This window comes from Dipodomys ordii, unplaced genomic scaffold, assembly GCF_000151885.1.
Source record: "Dipodomys ordii isolate 6190 unplaced genomic scaffold, Dord_2.0 Scaffold3, whole genome shotgun sequence".
Taxonomy (NCBI): Eukaryota; Metazoa; Chordata; class Mammalia; order Rodentia; family Heteromyidae; genus Dipodomys; species Dipodomys ordii.
The window spans coordinates 35,238,516-35,261,734 of record NW_012267219.1 but is presented as its reverse complement, the minus strand read 5'-3'; the positions used below and the strand labels follow the sequence as shown (position 1 = coordinate 35,261,734).

Sequence of the window (23,219 nt, the reverse complement as noted above, 5' to 3'; positions counted from 1 at the left end):
TATATATATATATATATATATATATATATATATTAGCCTTGTGAATTTAGGTAAGTTATGTGAGAGTTGATGGTGTTCTTACAATTTTATGGAGACTAGACAATCTTCAAACTTAAAAGCTCGGGCCACACTGGTGGTTCACACCTGTAATCCTAGATACTCAGGAGGCTGAGATTTGAGGATCATGATTCAAAATCAGCCTGGGAAAACTGGAAGTGGTACTGTGGCTCAAGCGGTAGCGCGCTAGCCTTGAGCTGAATTTTTCAGGGACAGCGCCCAGGCCCAGAGTTTATGCCCCACGACCGGAAAAAAAAATTATCAGCCTAGGCAGGAAAGTTTGTGAGACTCTTATCTTCAATTAACTGCCAGCAAACTGGAAGTGGCACTGTGGCTCAAACTGGTAGAGCGCTAGCTTTGAGCAAAAAAAACCTCAGGGACAGCGCCCAGGACCCATGACCAATCAATCAATCAATATAAAAACAATAAAACAGGGAAAAATGAAAGGCTGTTGAGTCCTACTGGACAGTGGAAAATGTCTTGCCTCTTTTCTAGAGGGCTGTATTAGAGCTTGTTTTATCTGAGTTGGTGGCAGTCAGCTCTAGGCCTCATTTTGCTTTCCCTCCGGTTTTTTAGGGAAAATCTCTACAGCAGCTCCCTGGGAGGAGGGGTGGCCACCTCACCCATGCTCATCGTATTCCATGGGAAACACTCCACCATCAACCCTCTGTGGCACATTCGGCACCTGGGTAAGTGTTAGAAAAGTCATTCAGTGTACCTTATCTGACTCCTCACTTGGAGTGGGCCAGGCCTGGTGGTTCATGCCTATAATCCTAGCTACTTAGGAGACTGAGACCTGAAGATTATAGTTTGAAGCTAGCTTGGGCAGACAAATACACTACTCTTATCTCCAAATAACCAGCAATAAGCTAAAACTAGAGGTGTGGCTCAAGTGGTAGAGCACTAGCACTGAACAAAAAAACTGGAGTGCAAGGCCCTGAGTTCAAGCCCCAGTACCAGCACAAACAAAACCAAACAAACAGGGAACAAAAAGGGGTGGCACTTAAGCTCACTGTGCAAATGTAGCTAACGTTTGTTAGCTATCCGAGAGGTGTGTTTATAGGAATCCATGAAAAGGGCTTAGCATATAGTAGCTGCTTGACAAACTGTTATTGAAGTATAACTGTCCAGGCCTGTTTGCATGCCTGCCATCTTGCAATGGACAAACCAAATGAAGTAGCATAGAATCCTGACAACTTTAACAACTGGCATTGCTTTTGAAAAGAAGCTTCTTGACTTTATCCTGTGTGAGTCTGTAAGTCTTTATTCATGGTAGGAATGCAAACTCTGGGGGTGGAGAGCTTGTGTGATGCTCAGCTTTGTGTATACAACCTTGAGCAGGCAACTCAATTCCTCTTAGTTTCCTCCTTCAGAAGCTGAAGCTAATGGCATCTGATGATATTATAAGAAATCCACTACAAAACACTGTAACTTGCTTGGAAGAGCACTCCGCATAGGAAGCTTATTCATATTCACCCTAACACAGGACCACAGGCTGTAGACAAAACCATGGGCCAGACCTGTTTAGAACTTTAGAAAATCTGGGCCTTAGAAAGATAACATGATGCCTCATAGGACATAAATTTTAGTGCCAGGGAGTTAAGGCCTTTGGTTTCAGACTCTCAAGAGCTGTTGTAGAACTGAAGATAATAGACATAGACTACATTTACTAGGTGCTGTTATGTTTCCAAGAACTGGGCTAGGTTCTGATGAGAAGAGTGAATATCATTTCTGATTCTCACCATCCTGCAAAGTGTTCTGTCTTGTGTTGCTAAGTAGGCACTCTATCACATAAGCCATAGCCTCAGACCCTTTATTATTTTCAAAAGAAGGGATAGATAACAACTGGAAAGTGCATTGCTGTTTCCTCTATTGATTCCATGCATCATTACATTCTGAGCATAAGCATGCACCTAAGAATCAGGCAGAAAACACAGGGCCACTGCATCCTAACTGACTTGATTTGTAATTATTTCCATGTGCAGAAAATCTCAGTGAAGTTGGAGATCTGTATCATTTGTTGTGCACTACTTAGGTCAATAAGGTTAAACATTTTATGGTCCTGGAAGAGAGACTGAGGAATACATTTAATGATGTCAAGTAGGAAGGAACACCATCTTCCTTTTTTTTTGGGGGGGGGTGTCCAGTCGTGGGGCCTGAACTCTGGGGCTGGGCGCTGTCCCTCAGCTCTTCAGCTCAAGGCTAGCGCTTTACCACTTGAGCCACTTCTGGCTTTTTTCTTATGTGGTGCTGAGGAATCGAACCCAGAGCCTCATGTATGCAAGACAAGCACTCTACCACTGAGCCACCTTCCCAGCCCAGGAACACCATCTTCCTAGGGAAAAGAAGTTCTTTTTTTTTTTTCCATAAGCCTTTGGAATCAGGCATGGCCTTTAAAGTCCATGTCTACAAGTACTTTGAAAAAAGAGCTCGCTCTAGATAGCTATGGGCACAGAAACAGTGCTAATACTAGAAGGTAATAGGTTTGAGTATAAACAGGTAGGGTAAGATTTCTTACATTTATAAAACATTTGATTTGTGAATGCCCTAGGTTCAAAAGTCCCTAGTGCCTAAAAAATAAGTACATCAAATTTATAAAGATACCTAAAAGCCAAACATGCCCCTCTGATACAGTTCCAGTCTCCACTCATGGAACTGAGTTCTTAATAAAGACTTTCTACATGCAGAGATTTCTTCCCAAATGTGTTGATTACTTTGTGTCTATTCTCTGGAAGCTGATCATTATTCTAATAACTAGTTCCTCTTCTGCATCTGCCATGACTCCTATGCTTATGGACAACAAATACCACTTTTGCTGTTAACATTATAAATCAGAGTAGCATAACCCTGGCTAATTCCCTTCTAAACAGTAGATGAGAAAAAAAATAAAGATTAGAGCAGAAATCAATGAAGTGGAGACTAAAAAACCTATACAAACTACCAAAACAAAAAGTTGGTTGAAAATAAACAAAATTGATAAAGCTGACTAAAAGAAATCACCCAAATAGGGATTAAAAAAGGGCATATGATAAATAAAGCTGACTAAAAGAAGTCACCCAAATAGGGATAAAAAGGGCATATGATAACAAATACAAGTGAAACCCAGAACATTGTAAGGGAGTACTTTACAATTAGAAAATAAATGGAAAATGTAGTAGAAATGGATATATTCCTAGGTAACAGCAACCTATCAAAACTGAGCCAGAAGGATATAAACAGATCTATAACAAGCAATGAGACTGAAACAGCAATAATATCCAAAACCAGAAAAGTCCAGAACTCAAAAGATTCTCATTCTAGAAAGCCTTTACAGAACTAACACCAATACTAATTAAGCTTTTCCACAAAATAGAAATGGTAAAAATCACTACCACACTTACTCTACAAAGCCAGTATTAAACCCATTCCCAAACCAGTCAAAGACACAAAAAGAGATATAGTCCAATCTCTTTGATGAACATAGATGCAAAACTCCTCAATAAAACACTTGCTAGCTAAATTCCACAACTAATAAAAAATTGTACACCATGATTAAGTTTATTTCGTCCCAGGTATGAACAGCTGGTTCAACACATGTAAATCAGTAAGCATAACACAACATACAATCAAGGACAAGAACCACAGGACAATTTCAATCGATACAGAAAAAGCTCTTGAAAAACTCCAGTATCCTATTATGATAACAGCTAGGAATAGAAGAACTTGTATTTAACAGAATAAAGGCTATAAATAAAAAAAATTAAAAAAAATAAAATAATTCAGGAAAAGACAGGGATGTCTATTCTCTGCACTCTAATTCAATTTAGTAGGATACCAAATACTTATTTGGAAACACAATTTAGCAGGATACCAAAAATTTATTTGGAAATTTAAAAGGTCCCAAATAGCCAATACAGTCCTGAGCACAAATACCAAAGACAGAAATATCACAATTCCAGACTTTGCAGTATACTACAGTGCCATAGTAACAAAAACAGTTTGGTTCTGGCACAAAAACAGAACTGAAGACTAAGGGGACAGACTAGAAGACCCAGAAATGAATTCACACACCTACAGCTGTATGAATTTGACAAAGGTGCCAAAGTCTATGTTGGAAAAAGATAACCTCTTCAATAAATGGTCTAGGAAAATGAGACATCCACATGTAAGACTGAAACTGGATCCCTGTCACTAATAATCAACTCAGAGTGGATCAAAGACCTCAAGCATAAGACCTGAAACCTTGGAACCACCATAAGAAGGAGTAGCGATGTTTTTTCTAGCACTTATTGGCATAGGCAAGAACTTTAGTATAACTACAGGGGCTCAACAAATAGAATTGGCAAATGAGATTCCGTCAAACTAAAAAGCTCCACACAGTGAAGGATATGATCATTAAGCTAAAAAGACAGCCTACCAAAAGGGAAAATTTTTGCCAACTATAAATCTAATAAGGGTCAAATTACTGAAAATATCCAAGGAACACAAAAAACTAAAACTCCCAAAGAATCAAGAACCCAGTAACAAATGGGCAAAAGAGCTAAACAGAAACTTAGAAGTACAAATGGCCAGGGGCTGGGAAGGTGGCTCAGTGGTAGAGCACTTGCCTTGCATGCCTGAGGCCCTGGGTTCAATTCCTCAGCACCACATAAGCAAAAAGAAAAAAGCTGGAAGTGGGCTGTGGCTCAAGTGGTAGAGCGCTAGCCTTGAGCTGAAGAGCTGAGGGACAGCGCCCAGGCCCAGAATTCAGGCCCCACGACCGGACCCAAAGGGAAAAAGAAAAAAAAAGAAGTACAAATGGCCAATGAATGCATGAAGAAATGTTCGCCATTCTTGGCCAGAGAGGAACTGCTAATCAAAATAGTATTGAGATTCCATCTCACTTCGGTCAGAATGGCCATTAAGAAGCAAATACGGGGATTACAAGATGCGGGATTACATTGTTGCTGGGAAGGTAAACTAGTGCACCCACTATGGAAAGCATTGTGGAAATTCCTCCAAAAACTAAAAATGGATCAAGCAATACCATTTGTGGGCATTTATCCGAAAGAAAGTCAGGATACAATATAGGCACCTGCGTGTGCATGTTCTCTGCAGCACTGTCATAATATCCAAGTTCTGAAAAACAGCCCTGATGCCCTCCAACCAACAAATGAGTCAAGATGTGGTACATAAATACACTGGAATTGGGGCTGGGAAGTTGGCTCAGTAGTAGAGTGCTTGCCTTGCGTGCATGAGCCCCTGGGTTCAATTCCTCAGCACCACATAAGCAGAAAAAGCTGGAAGTGATGCTGTGGCTCAGCAGTAGAGCGCTGGCCTTGAGCTGAAGAACTGAAGGACAGCACCCAGGCCCAGAGTTCAGGTCCCACAACCGACCCCCCCCCCCAAAAAAAACACGAATTTTATTCATCTACCAGAAGTAGTCATTTGCAAGGATTAACCAGGAAAAAAAAAGTCATATCAAGGGGTATGTTTTCTCTCACATGAAAACATGGATATATATATATATATATATAGGTGACCAGACTGACTGAAGTATGGTATATGCAGGGGTGGGTTTCTGTATTAGAACCTCCTAGAATAATGGTTAGGCTGGGAAGGTGGCTCAGTGGTAGAGTGCTTTCCTTGCATGCATGAGGCCCTGGGTTCAATTCCTCAGCACCACATAAGCAGAAAAGCTAGAAGTGGTGCTGTGGCTCAAGTGGTAGAGCACTCGTTTAACAGATGAGTACCAGGAAGCTGAAACATGTCTTACTACCTTTGACAGAAACTTTACCATCAGAGGTCAGTCCTGGGGTTGAACTCAGGGCCTGAATGCTATTCCTGAGCTTTTTTTGCTAAAGGCTAGCATTCTACCACTAGAGCCACAGCTTCACTTCCAGCTTTTTGGTGGATAACCAGTCTCGTCTCTTGGAATTTCCTGCCTGGTCTGGCTTCAAACTGTGATCCTCAGCTTTTAGCCTCATGAGTAGTAACAATTACTGGCATGTACCACTGGTGCCCAGCTACACAGAGGATATTAGTATTTACATAATCTAATATGCTTCAGTAAGTACTTAAAAATTATTGAGCAATGGCAATATTGTTTTCATTATTTTTAGCTTTACCTTTATAAACTTGTCAAGAATTTTAATATAAAAATGGTATTCTCTAATAATCCCATTATTTTCCTCTGCACACATGAAGGCTGGAATCCCGATGCCAGATATTCAGAGCACTTTCTGCAGGAAGCTAAGTTACTCCACTGGAATGGAAGACATAAGCCATGGGACTTTCTTAGTGTCCACAACAACTTATGGGAAAGCTGGTTTGTTCCTGATCCTTCAGGAATATTTAAACTCCATCACAATAGCTGATATAGCCCAACATTTAAAATATTCCTGGTATAAAAATGTAGAAATTTTGTAGCCTACTACATTGCTCCTTATGAACAGTACCTTTGATAGCTGTGACCCACAATGTAAGAAACAAAAACTGTGTAAATTGTACCTTAAACCATGTTGGGATTCATTTACTACCTGAAGCACAAGTGATAGTCATGGCTATGTGTGTGTGAGACAGAGCCTAACTAGGTATCCCAGTTAGGCTTGCCTTGAACTTGAGATCTTCCTGCCTTAGTCTCTGAATGCTGAGATTTAGGGTGGGTAGGGGTGTACCCCCTGTACTCAGCACAAGTGGAAACTATGAAAATCAAGATTATAGAAATAAATCCATCTAGATACCAGTAACTAATTTGCTTATTAATACTAATGACAATTATACCCACAAGTTTTTTAAAAAGCTTCTAAAATATTTTTATATATGCAGGTACTTCTTAGTAAATTGCCAACTTTATGGGTTTTTTTTAACTATGAAATAAAAAGATGGACGCCTGTAAAAATAAAATAGATTTTTAATGATGTTCGTCATGTACATTATTCTGTATGTTAAATATAGCAAGTTAACTGATCTCAGATTTAAAAGAGAAACAGTTCATTAAGTCTTACTATAAAGAAGCCTGAGGATTGGAGACATGGCTCAGTTGGTAGAGCACCAACCAATAAGCAAAGTGCCAGATACCAAGTTCGAGTCCCAGTCTTAGTCCCAAAAGAAACACCTAACGCCTGTACCTGAGCTAGTGGGGTTCAAGTGGCAGAGCACCTGCCTAGCAAGCTTGAGGCCTTGAGTTCAAATCCTAGTGTCCCTTGCAAAAAAAAAAAAAAAAAGGAAGAGGAAAGATTAAACAAAACCCAAACAAACCAAACAAATATCAGACTTGCAAACGAATTAAATAATCTTTCCATATTAATGAAAAAAATCTCATACTGCCATGTATAGGATATATCAACATTTATTATTCATTTGCCATGTTTGATGAAAAGCATCATGATTGTATGCTTGGAAAATCTTCACACCCATTTTCCAGGGAGTGTTTATCATAATTTAAAGGGTATTTTCTCCAGTCTAATAAGAGAACCCATTGTAAAGCTACAATAGTTATATTCTAAAGCAATACCTAATTACATGCTTTCCATAGTCCCATGAAAAAATAATTGCTCCTAATCCCTGATGCAAGGCACTTCAAAGCACTTGCACAAAATGTCCGTGTAAACAGCAATACAGTGCACCATTTAAATAACATGAATGTCCTGTACACAGCTTGACCTAGGCTTAAGGGAACATAAAATCCATTATCACAACAGCTAAAAGACCTGTTAAGGTTCACAACAATTAGTCTCTCATTATAAATATAAGAACAGGCTCTAGAACCTTCTGCAGATGACATAAAAACCTCACATACATTTCATTCTGCCAAACCAACATGCTCTCTGGGTATACATTGGTATATAGTCTGACTGTTCCAAGAGTGACTAGGAGTGGCTGTACATGGTAATTTCTGTAAGCCCAGATTTAATATCCGCCAGGCCAAAGGTCTGGACCATTTGTAGCACCACAGAAAATGCTTTAGAAAACCATAAAGGTACAGAATTCAAACCAACCTTTCCTTAAGGTTCATATAGCAAGGATACACAGAAAGCGTTTTTAGTTGTTGGCTTGTTTCACCTAACAAGAAAAACTATCTTATTTTAGTACATGTCATGAACACAGAGCACCAGTTTAAATAAGATTATGGAACACTTCCAGCATCTTGTTGCTCAGCCTATAAGTTCACTGCTTACCACTGTCCATGTCACCACCTTCCATAGCCTCCTTAAAGCCAAGGAGGGTAAAATCAGAAAGGTGATAAACACTGGCAGAGATCCAGTACTTCCCTATCAAATTTATGCCTTTCAAGTAAAGCACAAGTACTAGTGACACTGTCTGGAGCCTCCCAGCACAGCAGCTGTCTGTGCCTTTGGGAGGCACAGCGGAGGAGGCCTGGGACAGGGCTCAGTGTCCTGTGAGTTAAGGCCACTCAGCCTTGCCACCTCAAGGACACATGCTGTGTTTCTGCTACTTAGCAATCTCACTCTTTCCTGTACTCGGAAAGCAAAGAGGTCTGAGTGTGACTATAACCAGGGTGCCCGAGTTTACCCTCAGTCCCCAAACCTACAACAGGAGATGCCACAGTAAGCTTCCTGTGTGGAGACCTACATTTGCCTCCTTCCCAGCAATGCTGCTTAATGTTAGTCTGGTCTCCTTAGGCAGTCAAAGGGAAAATGACATATCTAGGGCTTTGCACAGTTAATAATAAACTATAAATGTTCAGACAGTTGCATTTACAGATCAAAATGACTCCCAAAAGAAAATCAAGTTTCTTCATAAAATGGATTATATATATATATATATAAAAAAACCTGGAATGGCAGTTAATTCAAATACAAAAACTCATATACAAAACCCCACCCTTTCTTCCCAAACTACTGAGGTTCACACAGTTGAATCTAACACACAACTGTTCTGTACTGTACTGTAATTACATCACTAAGGTACTAAGAAAAGACTTCAGTTCGACAAACTGAGGTTCCGTGTCTTGAGAGCCGCAATAAAACTGCGGCATTGAGGCTGAGCTGAGAGGCTCCATTCTTAAGCACAGCTTCCTTCTTCCTGCTCCTGCATCCCACAGTGATTGAAGGAAGGGATCTGCTCTGTAAATGACTGAGCCATCCACTGCCCATTGGGAATGTCAGAAAAAGTAGATTCTCCTTGTAGCTGTGACCCGTTGGCTGCTAGCAAAGAAAAAGAATGTTAGCTATGTCATTTACAAGTTTCAATCATCAAATTGGGAGATTTTTCTTGCAGTGCCATAAAGGGAAATTATTACTGTAATAATGAACAAGCTTTAGAATACAATTAGAACTATTGAATCTATTTTTAGATAAAGGACTGATAAATCTTCATTTGTTATTATAGGGAGAAAATGTAACTAGGGCTAGTTGTCAGTCTGTTTCTTAAGAAAATGAGCTATGAAAGTCTGTGTAGTGAAATATCAAATAATCAAATTTCCTTATTAGCTACTATACAAGTACATTATTACCATTTCCAATCATCATTTATTCTCTTTCTCTCACAGTCCCCTGCCCCTAATCCTGACAGAAGCTCTTTGAAAGGTGCATACTGGGACACATACTTAGCCCATCTGAGAAGCTGCAGGGCTCGCTGCTGGCCAGGTTTTCACTGTAGGTGCCTCCATACGCGGCTTCATAGCCTGGATCGTACTTTTCTTCCTTCACCGCCATTTTCTTTGCATCCTCTGTGAGGAAGGGAAAAAAGATTTATAGCTGATTTCGTCCAACAATTTTGAAAGTAACTTCATGAACAATTCTTCAAAGTAAATATAAGCTAAGACATATTATTTAAAGCAATTTAAAAAACTTTAGCATACCTAAATTAGTTCCCCTAAGAACTGTAAAAAACCTGTTACACTAAACTCTAGGTGGCATAATGTTTCTCAGTCCTTCATATTCTTTTTTTTTTTTGGGGGGGGGGGGTCCAGTTGTGGGGCCTGAACTCTGGGCCTGGGCGCTGTCCCTCAGCTCTTCAGCTCAGCTCTTGTCCCTCTACCACTTGAGCCACAGCGCCACTTCCGGCTTTTTTCTTATGTGGTGCTGAGGAATCGAACCCAGGGCCTCAGGCATGCAAGGCAAGCGTTCTACCACTGAGCCACCTTCCCAGCCCCCTTCATATTCTTTCTGAGAGTGCCAAGATAAATGGAAAGCCCTGAGCTGAACAGTGATTTGTGCCCATAACCAAGCATTCTGCCCACAGCCTAGATTAAGCATGGATTTAAGGAGGATACAGTAACATACCTTGGGCAAGCTGTAGGTCGAATGTATACTGCACCTCCTGAACATCTGTGTTTCGTTCAATTCCTTTCAACTGATCTCTCAAGTCCTTCAGCTTAATGTAGTAATGGACTTTGTCCTGAGCTCGGGGAAACTGAGCACATCGTGCACTGGACGATGGCATCACATAGCACAGCTGGAATCATAAAACATCACAGGCTCAGAAATCTTACCATGCTGAGATTAGAAGCAATACCTTAGATTGAGATATGATACATAAACACATATAAATTCATGTGAAGCCAATCCAGACACGTATTAGCTCATCATAAGAGCTAAAACTACCAATCAAGATATGATTCATAATTGAGCATTGCTGGCCCATGCCTATAATCATAGTTACTCAAGAGGCTAAAATCAGGAGGATTGAGGTTAGGCCAGCATAGGCAGAAAAGTTGGCTAGATTTTATCTCCAAAATAACTAGCCATAAAGGTGAGCTGGAAGTGTTGCTCAAGTGACACAGCAACAACTTAGTAAATGTGAAGCCCTGAATTCAAATCCCAGTATTGAAAAGGAAAAAAAAAAAAAGATTCAGGGTCATTTATTTATTCTACTTCTCTGTTTACATATACCTAAGAGCTATACCTGAGCCTCTTCTGGCAATTCACATACAACTTGATTTTCTGTAACATGCAGTAACTTACAGAGAGCTATGAACTCATACAATTTTACAAATCGACAAAAGATGGACCTCCATTTAAAGAAATACCAATGCTACACTGAACTCATCAACCACCTATTTATAAGAAGTTAAGGCTAGGAAACAGCTAAACCATACAGCCAGGCACTGGTGGCTCACACTTATAATCGTAGCTATTCAGGAGGCTGAGATCTGAGAATCGTGGTTTGAAAGCCAGCCCAGGCAGGAAAATCCATGAGGTTTATCTCCAATTAACTACAAGAAAACCAGAAGTGGAGCTGTGACTCAAAGTAGTAGAGTACTAGCCTTGAGCAAAAAAAGCTCAGGTATAGCACTTAGGCCCTGAGTTTAAACCCCTTAACCAACAAAAAAGAAAAGAAAAAAAAAAAAAACTGAAGTAAGCTAGTGGCTCATACCTGTAATCCCAGCTACTCAGGAGGCTGAGATCTGGTGATTATTATTTCAAAGCCAGCCTAGGCAGGAAAGTCCATAAGACTCTTATCTCTAACTAGCAAAAAGCCAGGAATTAGAAGTAGGCTCAAATAGTAGAGTGCCAACCTTTAGTGAAAAAGCTAAAGGACAGCCCTGAGGCTGAGTTTAAGCCTCAGTATTAACACAAATGTGCACACATGTGTGCGTGCACACACACACATACACACCCCACAGATTTATCTTTTAAATACAATGCTAGTTAGCAGTATCTTAATTCATTGGTTAACTATTAGTATAATATTGATAACTAGGCATTACTGAACAGAATATAATAAGGCCTTTTTACATAACATAAATTACAATGGGGTAAATATAAAAAGGGTAACTAGAAAATAATTCCTACTTAACTGACTTAAAAATGCAACTTTAAGGACTTACAGTTTCTGTGTCTGGGATCTTATGGGGTTGAAGCCCAAATTCCAAGTTCTTAACTTTCACTCCAAAAACTTCTTTACTAAAAATTTCATAAATACCTAAAATGAAATACAAAAATGTTTACACTGCCCTTAATGTTAGCAAAGGATGAAGATAAAATTTTAAAGGAATTCTTACATTTTCCATTAAACACTGCTATTCGTGGCTGGTATTTCTGTAATTTCTGTACTAGAATACGTCCTCCTTCACGAAATTCTTTACTAAATTGAATTAAAAAGTAGAAAAGAAAAAAATGTAAGAACAGTAGTATTTATAATATGCTAAGTTCAGACCTTCACATGTTATTTACATGTTTGTTTCAAATTCAATACAAGGTTTAAGGCATTTGGTAAGCTCAATGTGAACTAAAGCCATAAGAGGTTCCCTGATTACATGAGGTGCCAGCATGGCCGGAGTTCCAACCGTAGAACTGAATGTTGTATAATTAATTACCTGGAAAGATCTTTGCTGCCTGGTGTTGTCCTTTCCACCATGTTGGTAAACCCAATGCCATACTTCCCTGGCAGGGTGTGGTCATCCATGTGATTCAGCTGAACCTCACTTAGCCCAGACATAAACAGGCACTTCCCTGGAAACGCAGCATTTAGTTTATTACAGCATATAATTGCTAAAGTATTCTACTTTGTATTTTTGAAGGTTCACGAGGAAGAAAAAGGATTTAGTGTAATTAAAAGGTTTAATCAATTACTGTAAATTCTTTCACAGGATTTGTCAGTCCTAGAGCTTGAACTCAGGATGTGGGTGCTGTCCCTGAGTTTTTTTTGCTCAAGATTAGCACTCTACCACTTGAGTCACAGCTCCATTTCTGATTTTTTGCTGGTTAACTGAGTTTTATAGACTTTCCTGCCCAGGCTGGCTTTGAACCTCGATCCTCAGATCTCAGCCCCATGAGTAGCTAGGATTACTGGCTACAGTTTATTTCAGTTATTGCAGATGTTACCACTTGTTCTGGAATAGACATACAACAATAGGTTACACTCAAATGCTTTGACAGTAGAGAAAATAAAAAGTTCAAACTTCCTGAGAAATTTCTTAGAAACAATGGGAACACAGCCAGGAGATATGGAAAAAAATCCATGAGATTCTTATCTCCAATTAACCATCAAAAAGCTGGAAGTGGAGCTCTGGCTCAAGTGGTAGAGCACTACTAGCTTTGAGGGGGGAAAAAAAAAGGCTCAGGGACAGTGCCAAGGTCTGAATTCAAGCCACAGGACCAGCACCAAAAAACAAAAAAACAAACAAAAAAACAGTTCCAAAACCATGTTCTTATCATTTGACCTAAATGTTTTAATTGTTACACTTACATGATCAATTATTATTTTCAGAGGTCCCATACTGCTAGGCAGTGTTAAAGAAGACTTATAAAAAGAGCAATACAACAGAAATTAGTTTTGGTTTGAAAGCTCACTCTACAAGTCTGAGAGATTCATTATTATTTTCTGCTGGATATGAAGTGTCCATAGAGGACTGAAATAATATGTCATATGGAATCTGATCTCCAATGATCAATACATTACATATCTCTTAGGAAATAACATCAACAGAAGTTTGTGGCTACTATATCCGGAGGTAGGAATTTTTCAAAATCACTTTAAAGGGGCTGGGAAGGTGGCTCAGTGGTAGAGTGCTTGCCTTGCATGCATGAGGCCCTGGGTTCAATTCCTCAGCACCATATAAGCAGAGCTAGCCTTAAGCTGAAGAGCTGAGGGACAGTGCCCAGGCCCAGAGTTCAAGCCAAGCCCCATGACCAACCAAAAAAAAAAAAAAAAATCACTTTAAAAAGTACGAAAAAATCTTGAGTCAAAACAGAACAAGTCCCCACGACCGACAAAAAAACAAAAAACACAGAACAAGTATGGGTTGGGAGGTACATAGCTCACTGGCAGAGATCATGCTTAAGCCCTGGAGGGTTTGATCCCCAGTTGCATAAAATATATACAGCCTATTTGCATGACTTCAAACCCTCCAGTAACACAGATTTCAGACCCTTTATGTTCATGTATACAGAGAAAAACATGAAGCCAGGTGCTGGTGGTTCATACCTCTAATCCTAGCTACTCAGGAGGCTGAGAGCTGAGGATTGCAGTTCAAAGCCAGCATGGGCAGGAAAATCCATGAGACTCATCTCCAATTAATCACCAGTAAACCGGAAATGGCACTGTAGCTCAAGTGACAGAGTGCTAGCCTTGAGCTGAAGAACTCAGGAAGAGTGCCCAGGCCCAGAGCAAGCCTCATGCCCAACAAAAAGAAAGAAGAAAGAAAGAAAGAGAGAAAAAAAGAAAAAGAAAGAAAGAAAAAAAGAAAAGAAAGAAAGAAAGAGAGAAAGACAGACAGACAGACAGACAAGAAAAAGAAAAAGCATGAAACATAAAAGTATATTCATCTACTCACAGAAATGGTTTCCAGGTCCAGGATAATGATGCCCTTTGTAAGCAGCCATTAGTCCCGGGTTTATGCCAATCTACAAAACAAAATAATTATACATTTTAGTCTTAAAAAGTAGGGCTTGGGCTGGGAAGGTGGCTCAGTGGTAGAGCGCTTGCCTTGCATGCCTGAGGCCCTGGGTTTGATTCCTCAGCACCACATAAGCAAAAAGAAAAAAAGCCGGAAATGGCGCTGAGGCTCAATTGGTAAAGTGCTAGCCTTGAGCTGAAGAGCTGAGGGACAGCGCCCAGGCCCAGAGTTCAGGCCCCACGACCAGATCCAAAAAAAAAAAAAAATAGAGCTTACAGATTCTCAAAGACAACATCCCATTCTTTCTCTCATATTCAGAATCTAGATTAAAACAATGACAACAAAGCAGGAGGTGGGGATTCAGGAAGAGGAAGGGGACATGGGAGTGGAGGGACAAGAGGATAGGTGGTAAGTAAGATCAGTGTTACATGAATAAAATCCATTCTTTTAGGTAACCAGTATGCTAATTAATGAGAAAAAAGTAGGCCTTACACCTTAGGAGTATGGATAAGACTGAACTGATTAAAATTCAGATTTAATCTAGTATCATAAGCAATACTGCTATCAATCACTACGCTTCATCCTAACAAAGTACTTCATATGGAGGAAAGAGATTTTATATTAAATGTTTAGCTGTTGTTTCCAAAACCCTGCTTGACTCTTTCATAACCCCAGGGCTTCCACCTTCCCAGATGTAGGCTACCTTCAATGTGGAAAGAGAGAGAGTATCTGGAACCATCAGTCAACCTGGGCCCACAAGTAACTTGATCCATGTCACCAAGCAGTTGTCTGCCTGCTAATTTTTACTGACAAAAATACTAGATCAAACCCAGTCATATTAAGAGTACCCATAAGCACTTATATAATCTAATGATTTACGTGAATATATTTCCTTTAATTGCAGCCTTGGGAGAAGATATTACTACTTCTGTTTTGTCAGTGAGGAAGGAAGGTTAAGGCTTGTTCAAGGCTATACCTGGTGACCAGATCTGAACATGAACAGCAAAGTTTGAGGCCCACCTTCTTTTTTTTTTGCAGGTCTTAGGGCTTGAACTCTGGGCCTGGCGCTGTCCCTCAGCTCTTGTCCCTCTACCACTTGAGCCACAGTGCCACTTCCAGCTTTTTCTGCTTATGTAGAGCTGAGGAATCGAACCCAGGGCTTCATGCATGCAAGACAAGCACTCTACCAATGAGCCACCTTCCCAGCCCGAGGCCTACCTTCTTAAACAATCCCTATTCATAAAAGTGATATCATTTACCATAGAAGGATTCTTTGGAATAGTCTGTTCAGTAAAATGCTATTTGTAAGAATAAGTATTAAGTACATCTAATCTATCAATGCTGTTTACTAAATCAAATTAAGAACAAAAATTCTTACAATCACAATGTCCAGATTGAAAGTTAAAATATCCGGAAGAGTCTTGGTCAAAAGTTCAGCTTCAGAAACACCATTGAACCGGTCTACTTTTCTTTTCACTTTAAATGTGTCCGTGATTTTTTCTTGCTTTTCTTTTGATTTTTTTGACTTGCCCGATTTTTTTGACTCAGCAGATTTTTTGGGTTCCACGGGTTTTTTGGGTTCTACTGGTTTTTTTGGTTCTGTTGTCCTGACTTTTCTTTTTCTTCCTTTTGGAGCCTCTGAAACACAATGATTTCCAGAATGTAGATGCATAACATTTGAACATTTAAGAAAATATTGGTTTTTCCTTAAAAGTCTATGAGCACTCATTTATTCTATCATCCCAAAATTATGACCTCACATTTCCTATGTCAGTGTTCTCTACAATGAATTCTGTTTTCCACTCTAAGAGTGGGTTCATGCAGACTTTACCCACTTAAGTATCAGTGACTTTTCAAATAATCTTGGCATCTTGGCCTCCCCAGCAACACAAAAACATCTGTGTACATCTATCTATCTACCTACCTACCTACCTTCCTATCTATCTATTCTATCATTTTATAGGAATTCTAAAGGGGAAAAAAATGGAAGAATGAACAAAGGAAGACAGGATGGAAGGAACCCACTTTATCTCACTTCCCAGTATTAGAAAGCTATACATAAACCAGGTGCTGGTGGCTCAGACCTGTAATCCTATCTACTCAGGAGGCTGAGACCTGCAGGACTGAGGTTTGAAGCTAGCCCAGGAAGAAAAGTAGAAAACTATCTCTAGTAAACAAGAAAAATGCTGGACAAGAAGCATGGCACAGTGGTAGTGTCAGATATGAACAAGCCAGCTGAGAACATGAGGCCCTGAGTACTGGCAAAACAAAGTGCAGCAAAACAAGAAACGCACAAAAACGTCCCTCTAGAGAATGTGGCCAGGGTTGAGAGTCACTGACCTAAGTATCCAAAAGGAAACCTTCATCATTTTACTCGTCTTTAACTTCTTCCCTAATTTCTTTGGCTCCCTGCCCCATCCTACTCCGATTTGGTATTTTCCCAACCAAGCTTGACAGGATGAAGGTGTGTTTTTCTTCTGTCTTATACTGCTTCAGTTAGATCCTATGCCATGGGATCTATCACCATTAGCTTGCAGCTGGGGATGTCCTAAAGCACACTGCCCAGAAACAAGAGCAGACAGCTCAGTGCAATGGAGCAAGGCATGTGCCTGGGAACATAATCAAAATTGAGCACATAGAAATTCTGCTACACTAGAGGAAATTATTGCCAGCACTCCTACTCTCACCCCTACCCCCATCCAAATCTATTTGACTTCTAATTCTTTATTCTTGGTGAGCAGCAACTTCTTTCAACCAAATGCCTATCCCAGAAATCTGTGAGCCTGCTATACTATGGATATGGTTTGAGTTTGTCCTCCAAGAGTTCATAGTCCCTAGGCTGCTTGTGGTAGGGAATGGCATGAACAATGCCCTTGTAAGAGACTGTGGCAGCTAGTCTCTCTCTGGCTTCCTGTCTAGCAACATAATCTTCCTCACAAATATACTTCTGCCCCTGGAATGTCATCTGTCATGCTGCTTTTACCTGTGTAGATGATGCTTATGCCATGACCTAAGCATCCAGTACCTCTTTTCTTTATAAAGAACATTATAAAGCACATTATATGAAGCACATTATTATAAAAACATAAAGCACATTATTATTATAAACACATTATCATAAATATAAATAAGAAGGACAGGCAGAAATGACTTCCAAACTCCTCACTCTTACCCTCTAAATCCTTGAATCCTGGCCAGGTAATTGAGTAATCTATCTTTCTAACCTTGTCTTTCTCATTTATCTCTAAATTATTTCATCTCTAATATGCCCCTTGACTCAAATCCTGTCTTACTCTCTACCATCCAATCTATGCTCTGCAGAATTTCCAGACTGATTTTTTTTTTAATGCTAATCTAGGGCTGGGAATGTGGCTTAGTGGTAGAGTACGTGCCTAGCATACACAAAATTTGATTCCTCAGTATGACATAAAAAGAAAAAGCCAGAGTAGCACTGTGGCTCAAGTGGTAGAGGCTAGCCTTGAGCAAAAGCAGCTCAAGGACAGTGCCCAGACCCTGAGTTCAAGTCCCAGGACTGGCAGCAAAAAAAAAAAGGGGGGGGGGGATAGGGGTCTGGGAAGATGGCTCAGTGGTAGAGTGCTTGCCTTGCATGCATGAGGCCCTGGGTTCAATTCCTCAGTACCACATAAACAGAAAAGGCCAGAAATGGTGCTGTGGCTCAAGTGGTAGAGCACTAGCCTTGAGCTGAAGAGCTGAGGGACAGCACCCAGGTCCAGAGTTCAGGCCCCATGACCGACAAAAAAAAAAAAGCTAATCTATTCCTTTGCTTTCTACCAAACAGTCTCTATGATCTTTGGATAGAATGTACATTCCATAAAACTTCACCATTTCTTTGACTACTTGGGACCCTGATGACACAGAATCACTGTTTTGTTTTTTGTGTTTTTCATTGGTGGTATCAGGATTTGGACTCAGAGGCTTTATGCTCATTTGGTTTGCTTGCTCAAGAGCAACACTCTACAACTTGAGCCACTCCTCCAGTCCAGTGGTTTGCTGGTTACTGGAAATGGAATCTTGGTGACTTTTCTGCCTGGGCTGGAAAGAAAACGCTTGAATGGCATTCCTAAAAGTCTCAGCCTCTCTAGTAGCTAGGTCTACAGGCATGAGCCATTGGTGCCTGACCTACTTATTTCTTCAAGTCCGTGCCTTGGTACATGCCGTTCCTTCAACCATTTGCCTTCCACACTCTCTTGTTCATGAGATGAAGTCTTCTCACCTTTAGACTTCCAGAGCTCTGGTGTTATTTCTCTTCTCAGGAAGCAGGCTAAATATAATCTTAGTTAGGTGCCAACTCAGTCACATCTCAGGGCCATCTATCATGAACCCCCTGTACCATGTAGTAGGCTCAGGGGTAAATGTTTACTTACTACACAACTACATTCAAAAGCAGAATCCATCTTCTTTCATTCCCAATAACAATGTATGCATGTATGTATGTATGCATGTATATAGTATGTACCGTGTTCTGTATATACTAACTACTTATACGTGGATTATAATTTTTTTCTTTTTATGAGGTACTTCTGAGAAAATGAACCATATCTATGACAGGGTTGGGTTGTTTTATATATACATACACATATATGTATATGTGTGCATATATACACATATACATGTTTGTGTGTGTGCATATATATTGTGTATGTGCATATATATATTTTCTTTTTCATTCATTCATTTTGGCTGGTCCTAGGCCGGAATTCAGGGCCAGGGTGTTGTCCATGAGTTTTTTTTGCTCAATGTTAATGTTCTACCACTTAAGTCTCAGCTCCACTTCTGGCTTTTTGGTGATTAATTGGAGGTAATAGTCTCATGGACTTTCCTGCCAAAGTTGGCTTTGAACTGTGATCCTCAGATCTTAATCTCCTGAATAGCTAGGATTATAGGTATGAACCATCAGCATCTGGCTTTATTTTTATTTTAAGATTTTAATTAAGTATTGTACAAAGAGATTACAATTCCTTAAATCAGGTTATGAGTACAGTGCATCTTGATTAATGTCATCCCTTCCACAGAAATCATGAATTACACTTTTACCACTAAAATTCATCATTAAATGCTTTCTTAATTAAGCTAAGTGATCCAATTATCTAATTTTGTAAACTGTCAGAGAGAAAACTACCTGGTGCAGGATCCTGGGCGGGAGCTGGTGCAGGAACTTCTGGCATTTGCTGCTCAGTCATGACTGCCATGGTAGGAGCTTCAGCCATCATTTGTTGAAATGGAAATGAGTAAAAAGCTTGAGCTTGCTCAAGGGAATAGCTGAAAGAACAATAGAGTACAATTTATAATGATATGATTATCCAAATGCTAGTTTAAATGATCAGCTATTAAAAACTTGCTGGGTGTCAGTGACTCACGCCTGTTATCCTAGCTACTCAGGAGGCTGAGATCTGAGGACTGTGGTTCAAAGCCAGCTCAGGCAAGAAAGTCTGTAAGACTCTCCAATAAACCACTCAGAAAACCGGAAGTGGTACTGCGGCTCAAGAAGTAGAGTGCTAGCCTTGAGCTAAAGAGCTAAGGGACAGTGCCCAGGCCCAGAGTTCAAGCTCCACAACTGACCCTCCCCCCCAAAAAAAGAGAAAACAAAACAAAACAAAAAAACCTTCAAGATTCAAATATTTTGCAGGCAGATTATAGTATTTATTTAGAGTAGATAACAGGGGAGGAGAGGTTTATTTTCTTCAGTGCACATTCAGCTGATCTATGCTGAGTGCTTACTAATCAAATAGACTGTTTAAGGGAAGTTTTGTTCCTTTGGTTTCTGCTTGAGGAGAAAAAGCAAAAAAAAACAAAACAAAACAAAAAAAACATCTTTTGAGACAGCATCTCCCTGTGTAGCCCAGGCTAGCCTGGAACTCACAATCTCCTCTATCAGCTTCTCCGGTGCTGGGAGTACAAGCATCTATCATCACTACCACCCACTCTCACTGTTTAATGACAGTGTGCCACCAATAAAACTTACTGGTCCTGTGAAGTCAGCCAGTACTTTCTCTGAAATGAGATCATAGGAATTTCCTAGTAATAGCTGTGAAAGGCTCTTCAGTTTATATGGCCTGGGACTGAACAAGGGGCCTTGAGCATGCTGGGTAAGCGCTCTACCACTAAGCTACACCCTAGTAGCTCTACCACTAAGCTACACCCTAGTCCCATATAATCACAACAAATTATGAGGGTCTGTTAGGTCTGATTTAGAAGGCAACCTGGCTACCACTATTCTCCATATCCTCCATGTTCCTATTACCTCTCAAGTGCCACCGTTAGATCTCAATATATACACTTGACAAAGTCCAAATTATAAACAGTAACAGCCACTTTAGAATTCTGCAATATTGGCCAGGCTCATGCCTGTAATCCTAGCTGCTCAGGAGGCCGAGATCTGAGGACCATGGTTCAAAACCAGCCTGGGCAGAAAAGCCTGTGAGACTCTTTATCTCCAATAAACTACTCAGAAAAGCCAGAAGTGGCACTGTGGCTAAACATACTTTGTCATCTTCACTTAAATAAGTACACATGATGCCAAATACCAAATAATCTGAACTCTTAACTCGAGAGGCTTAAGTGGCCTGGGATCAGCAGAACTATTACAAATGTGCACCTGACATTGCTATGTGTCAGAGTGTATATTCACCTATGCACAAGCTATAAAAAGCTGTCAGCACAGCCGGGCTCCCCTGCTGGCTCAAGCCTGTAATCCTAGCTACTCAGGAGAGTGAGATCTGAGGATCTCGGTTCAAAGCCATCCTGGGCAGGAAAGCCCGTGAAACTCTTATCTCCAATAAACCACCAAAAAAATGGAAGTGGCGCTGGTAGAGGGCTAGCCTTGAGCTGAAGAGCTAAGGGACAGAGCTCAGGCCCAGAGTTCAAGCCCCACAACCAACAACAACAAAAAGCTGTCAGCACAAAGATTTAAGGCAGGTCAAAATTCTGAGTTCATCTAACTATTCCTCATGTAGTACAGATTTCAAGTTTCTTCCTAATTTGCTCATTGTTTCGTGCTCAGAACCAAACACCCCGGATATGGCCTCATCAGCCTGAAACTGAGGAGGGCTAACAACTTCCTCATTCTGGGGACATATCATGACACCTGCTGTAATCTCATTAATCCATACTGAGTTTACCATCACTGCAAAATTTCTCCCTCATTCCACAAGGCCACTGACTTTTCTGTACCTCAATTAGGGAGCAAGCCTCTTCTGGTTGGTTAGTGATGATTCACCAGTCCATCTAGCTGGGATTACTCAATCTAGCAATTCTGTAAGCCCCTCCTAGAATTGGGACAGGATACTCACAAATTTCCTAAGCATGCCATGAGCACTCAAAATCTGCTAAAGCATAAAACTGGGGACAGAGCTACCTGGCAAATCAACAGAGACCTCTCTTCAGTCTGCCCTTGATTCTTTTAGTGGTAAGCCAGGTGTTTATTTCACTTAAGTGAACTTCCATCTCATCTTGCCCACCAAGAGAAAAAGCTAGGGAGCCAAACAGTGAAGCTAGACTGGATTCAAATGGCCACTGTACCATTTAATAGCTGGACAGACAATTTCTGTTAACTCCTAATACCCCAGTGTTCATGCCTGTACATGGAAAGCATAGCATCTAATTCACTGGTTGTGAGAATTCAACTAGCTAGGGAACATAAAACAGAACCTGGTATATGGTAAACATCCTATAATAGCCTATTTCAGTATCCTGTGGTGTCTATCTAGTATATAGATCTTGCTTTCTTAGGAAATTATACGGTAGCCTACTGGTCTTTGGTTTTGCTTCCTCCCCCTCTGCAAAACATTCAATAACTGAGATATAAAATTTGCTTATGATTAATACCCATGCAGGGTACATTCCACTTCTGGGAGAATTAGAGATCCATGTGTTAACATGCTCATCAATTATCATCTACAAGACCTCAAACACTATATTCTGGCCTTTTTAATGAATTATAATGTATCCAGAGCAGGCCCTAACACAAAGACAATTTTCAGGCCAAGTATCCTGCCGGGCGCCGGTGGCTCTCGCCTGTAATCCTAGCTACTCAGGAGGCTGAGATCTGAGGATCGCAGTTCCAAGCCAGCCCGGGCTGGAAAGGTCTGGAGACTCTAATCTCCAATAAACCACTCAGAAAACCGGAAGTGGCGTTGTGACTCAAGTGGTAGAACACTCGCCTTGAGCAGAGGAGCTGAGGGACAGCGCCCAGGCCGAGTTCAAGCCCCACGATCGACAAAAAAAAAAAAAGTATCCTATATAGAGCAATATTATCTACTCTCGGGCCCGTAACGCTGCTTTCCTGGGACGTTGGGGGAGGAAGCCATCATAACGGATAAAGTTGAACAGGAAAGCTGGAGTTGATCAGCAGCAGGAGGTCGATCTTTATGTACACTTCTTTACATAGTCTTAGTACGATCGAAGAGGGTAAAGAGACGCAGCCAAGAATGGCACTCGAGAAGCAGCATTTACCGGAGACCGCAGCTCATCTTTAAAGCTAGCTAGGAGTGGCTGGGGACCGGGGCTGGAGACCTGGACGCTGCCAGCGGGAAAGGCGGTTCCGGCCTGCAGTGCGCACGCGCGGCCCGGCCTTTGTACTGGGCCGCGGCGTTGCCCGACCCCGCGTGCGCGCGCCCGCCCTCCCGCCGCCGCCCCCGCCCCCGCCCCCGCGCCGGCCTCGTCGAGGAGGGGGCGTGGGGCGGTGCCGTCCCCGCGTTACCTGCCCGCGTCCGGCGCTTCCATGGCCGGCGTCCGCTGGCGCGGGCGGCTCCTGCGACCTGGCAGATTGGCGGTCGGTCTCTGCTGCACGGCGGTGGGCGCGCGGCGACTCGACGCCAGACGCTTGGACCCGATGGCCGGCCGGGCTCGACGACAGCTGGACTCAGCCCCACCCGGC

The 23,219-nt window shown here is 41.1% G+C and overlaps 2 protein-coding genes across 3 annotated transcripts in view; one reads left to right on the top strand and one right to left on the bottom strand.

The window, feature by feature from the left end:
- Positions 1 to 6,503, top strand: part of Glt8d2 (glycosyltransferase 8 domain containing 2) — a 27,589-nt gene extending 21,086 nt beyond the window's left edge. Inside the window, exons 9-10 of the mRNA XM_013020601.1 lie at positions 634 to 746; positions 6,223 to 6,503. Coding sequence (XP_012876055.1) covers positions 634 to 746; positions 6,223 to 6,392 — 283 coding nt within the window. The 3' untranslated portion in view covers positions 6,393 to 6,503. The remainder of the gene's footprint in view (positions 1 to 633; positions 747 to 6,222) is intronic.
- Positions 6,504 to 7,348: 845 nt separating this feature from the next.
- Positions 7,349 to 23,214, bottom strand: Tdg (thymine DNA glycosylase). 2 transcript variants are annotated; one of them, XM_013022848.1, is made up of 10 exons: positions 23,043 to 23,214; positions 19,464 to 19,603; positions 15,702 to 15,961; positions 14,261 to 14,330; positions 12,302 to 12,437; positions 11,987 to 12,069; positions 11,813 to 11,907; positions 10,266 to 10,437; positions 9,587 to 9,709; positions 7,349 to 9,185 (listed from the first exon to the last, which is right to left on the bottom strand). In XM_013022848.1, exons 1-10 carry the CDS (start codon positions 23,063 to 23,065, stop codon positions 9,043 to 9,045), a joined length of 1,245 nt encoding a protein of 414 aa, XP_012878302.1. In that variant the 5' UTR covers positions 23,066 to 23,214; the 3' UTR covers positions 7,349 to 9,042. The 2 variants fall into 2 exon arrangements, with proteins under 2 accessions (XP_012878302.1, XP_012878311.1); XM_013022857.1 differs by having other exon boundaries at positions 7,349 to 9,182.
- Between the last annotated feature and the right edge of the window lie 5 nt (positions 23,215 to 23,219).

Bases quoted from the DNA above. Each gene is read 5' to 3' on its own strand.
- Tdg (XM_013022848.1), bottom strand. From the start codon at position 23,065: ATGGAAGCGCCGGACGCGGGCAG. The intron at 19,604-23,042 runs GTAACGCGGGGA...TTGTTCTTTCAG, and splicing joins GAAGCGCCGGACGCGGGCAG to CTATTCCCTTGAGCAAGCTC. The intron at 10,438-11,812 runs GTAAGTCCTTAA...TTATGATTCCAG, and splicing joins AGATCCCAGACACAGAAACT to CTGTGCTATGTGATGCCATC.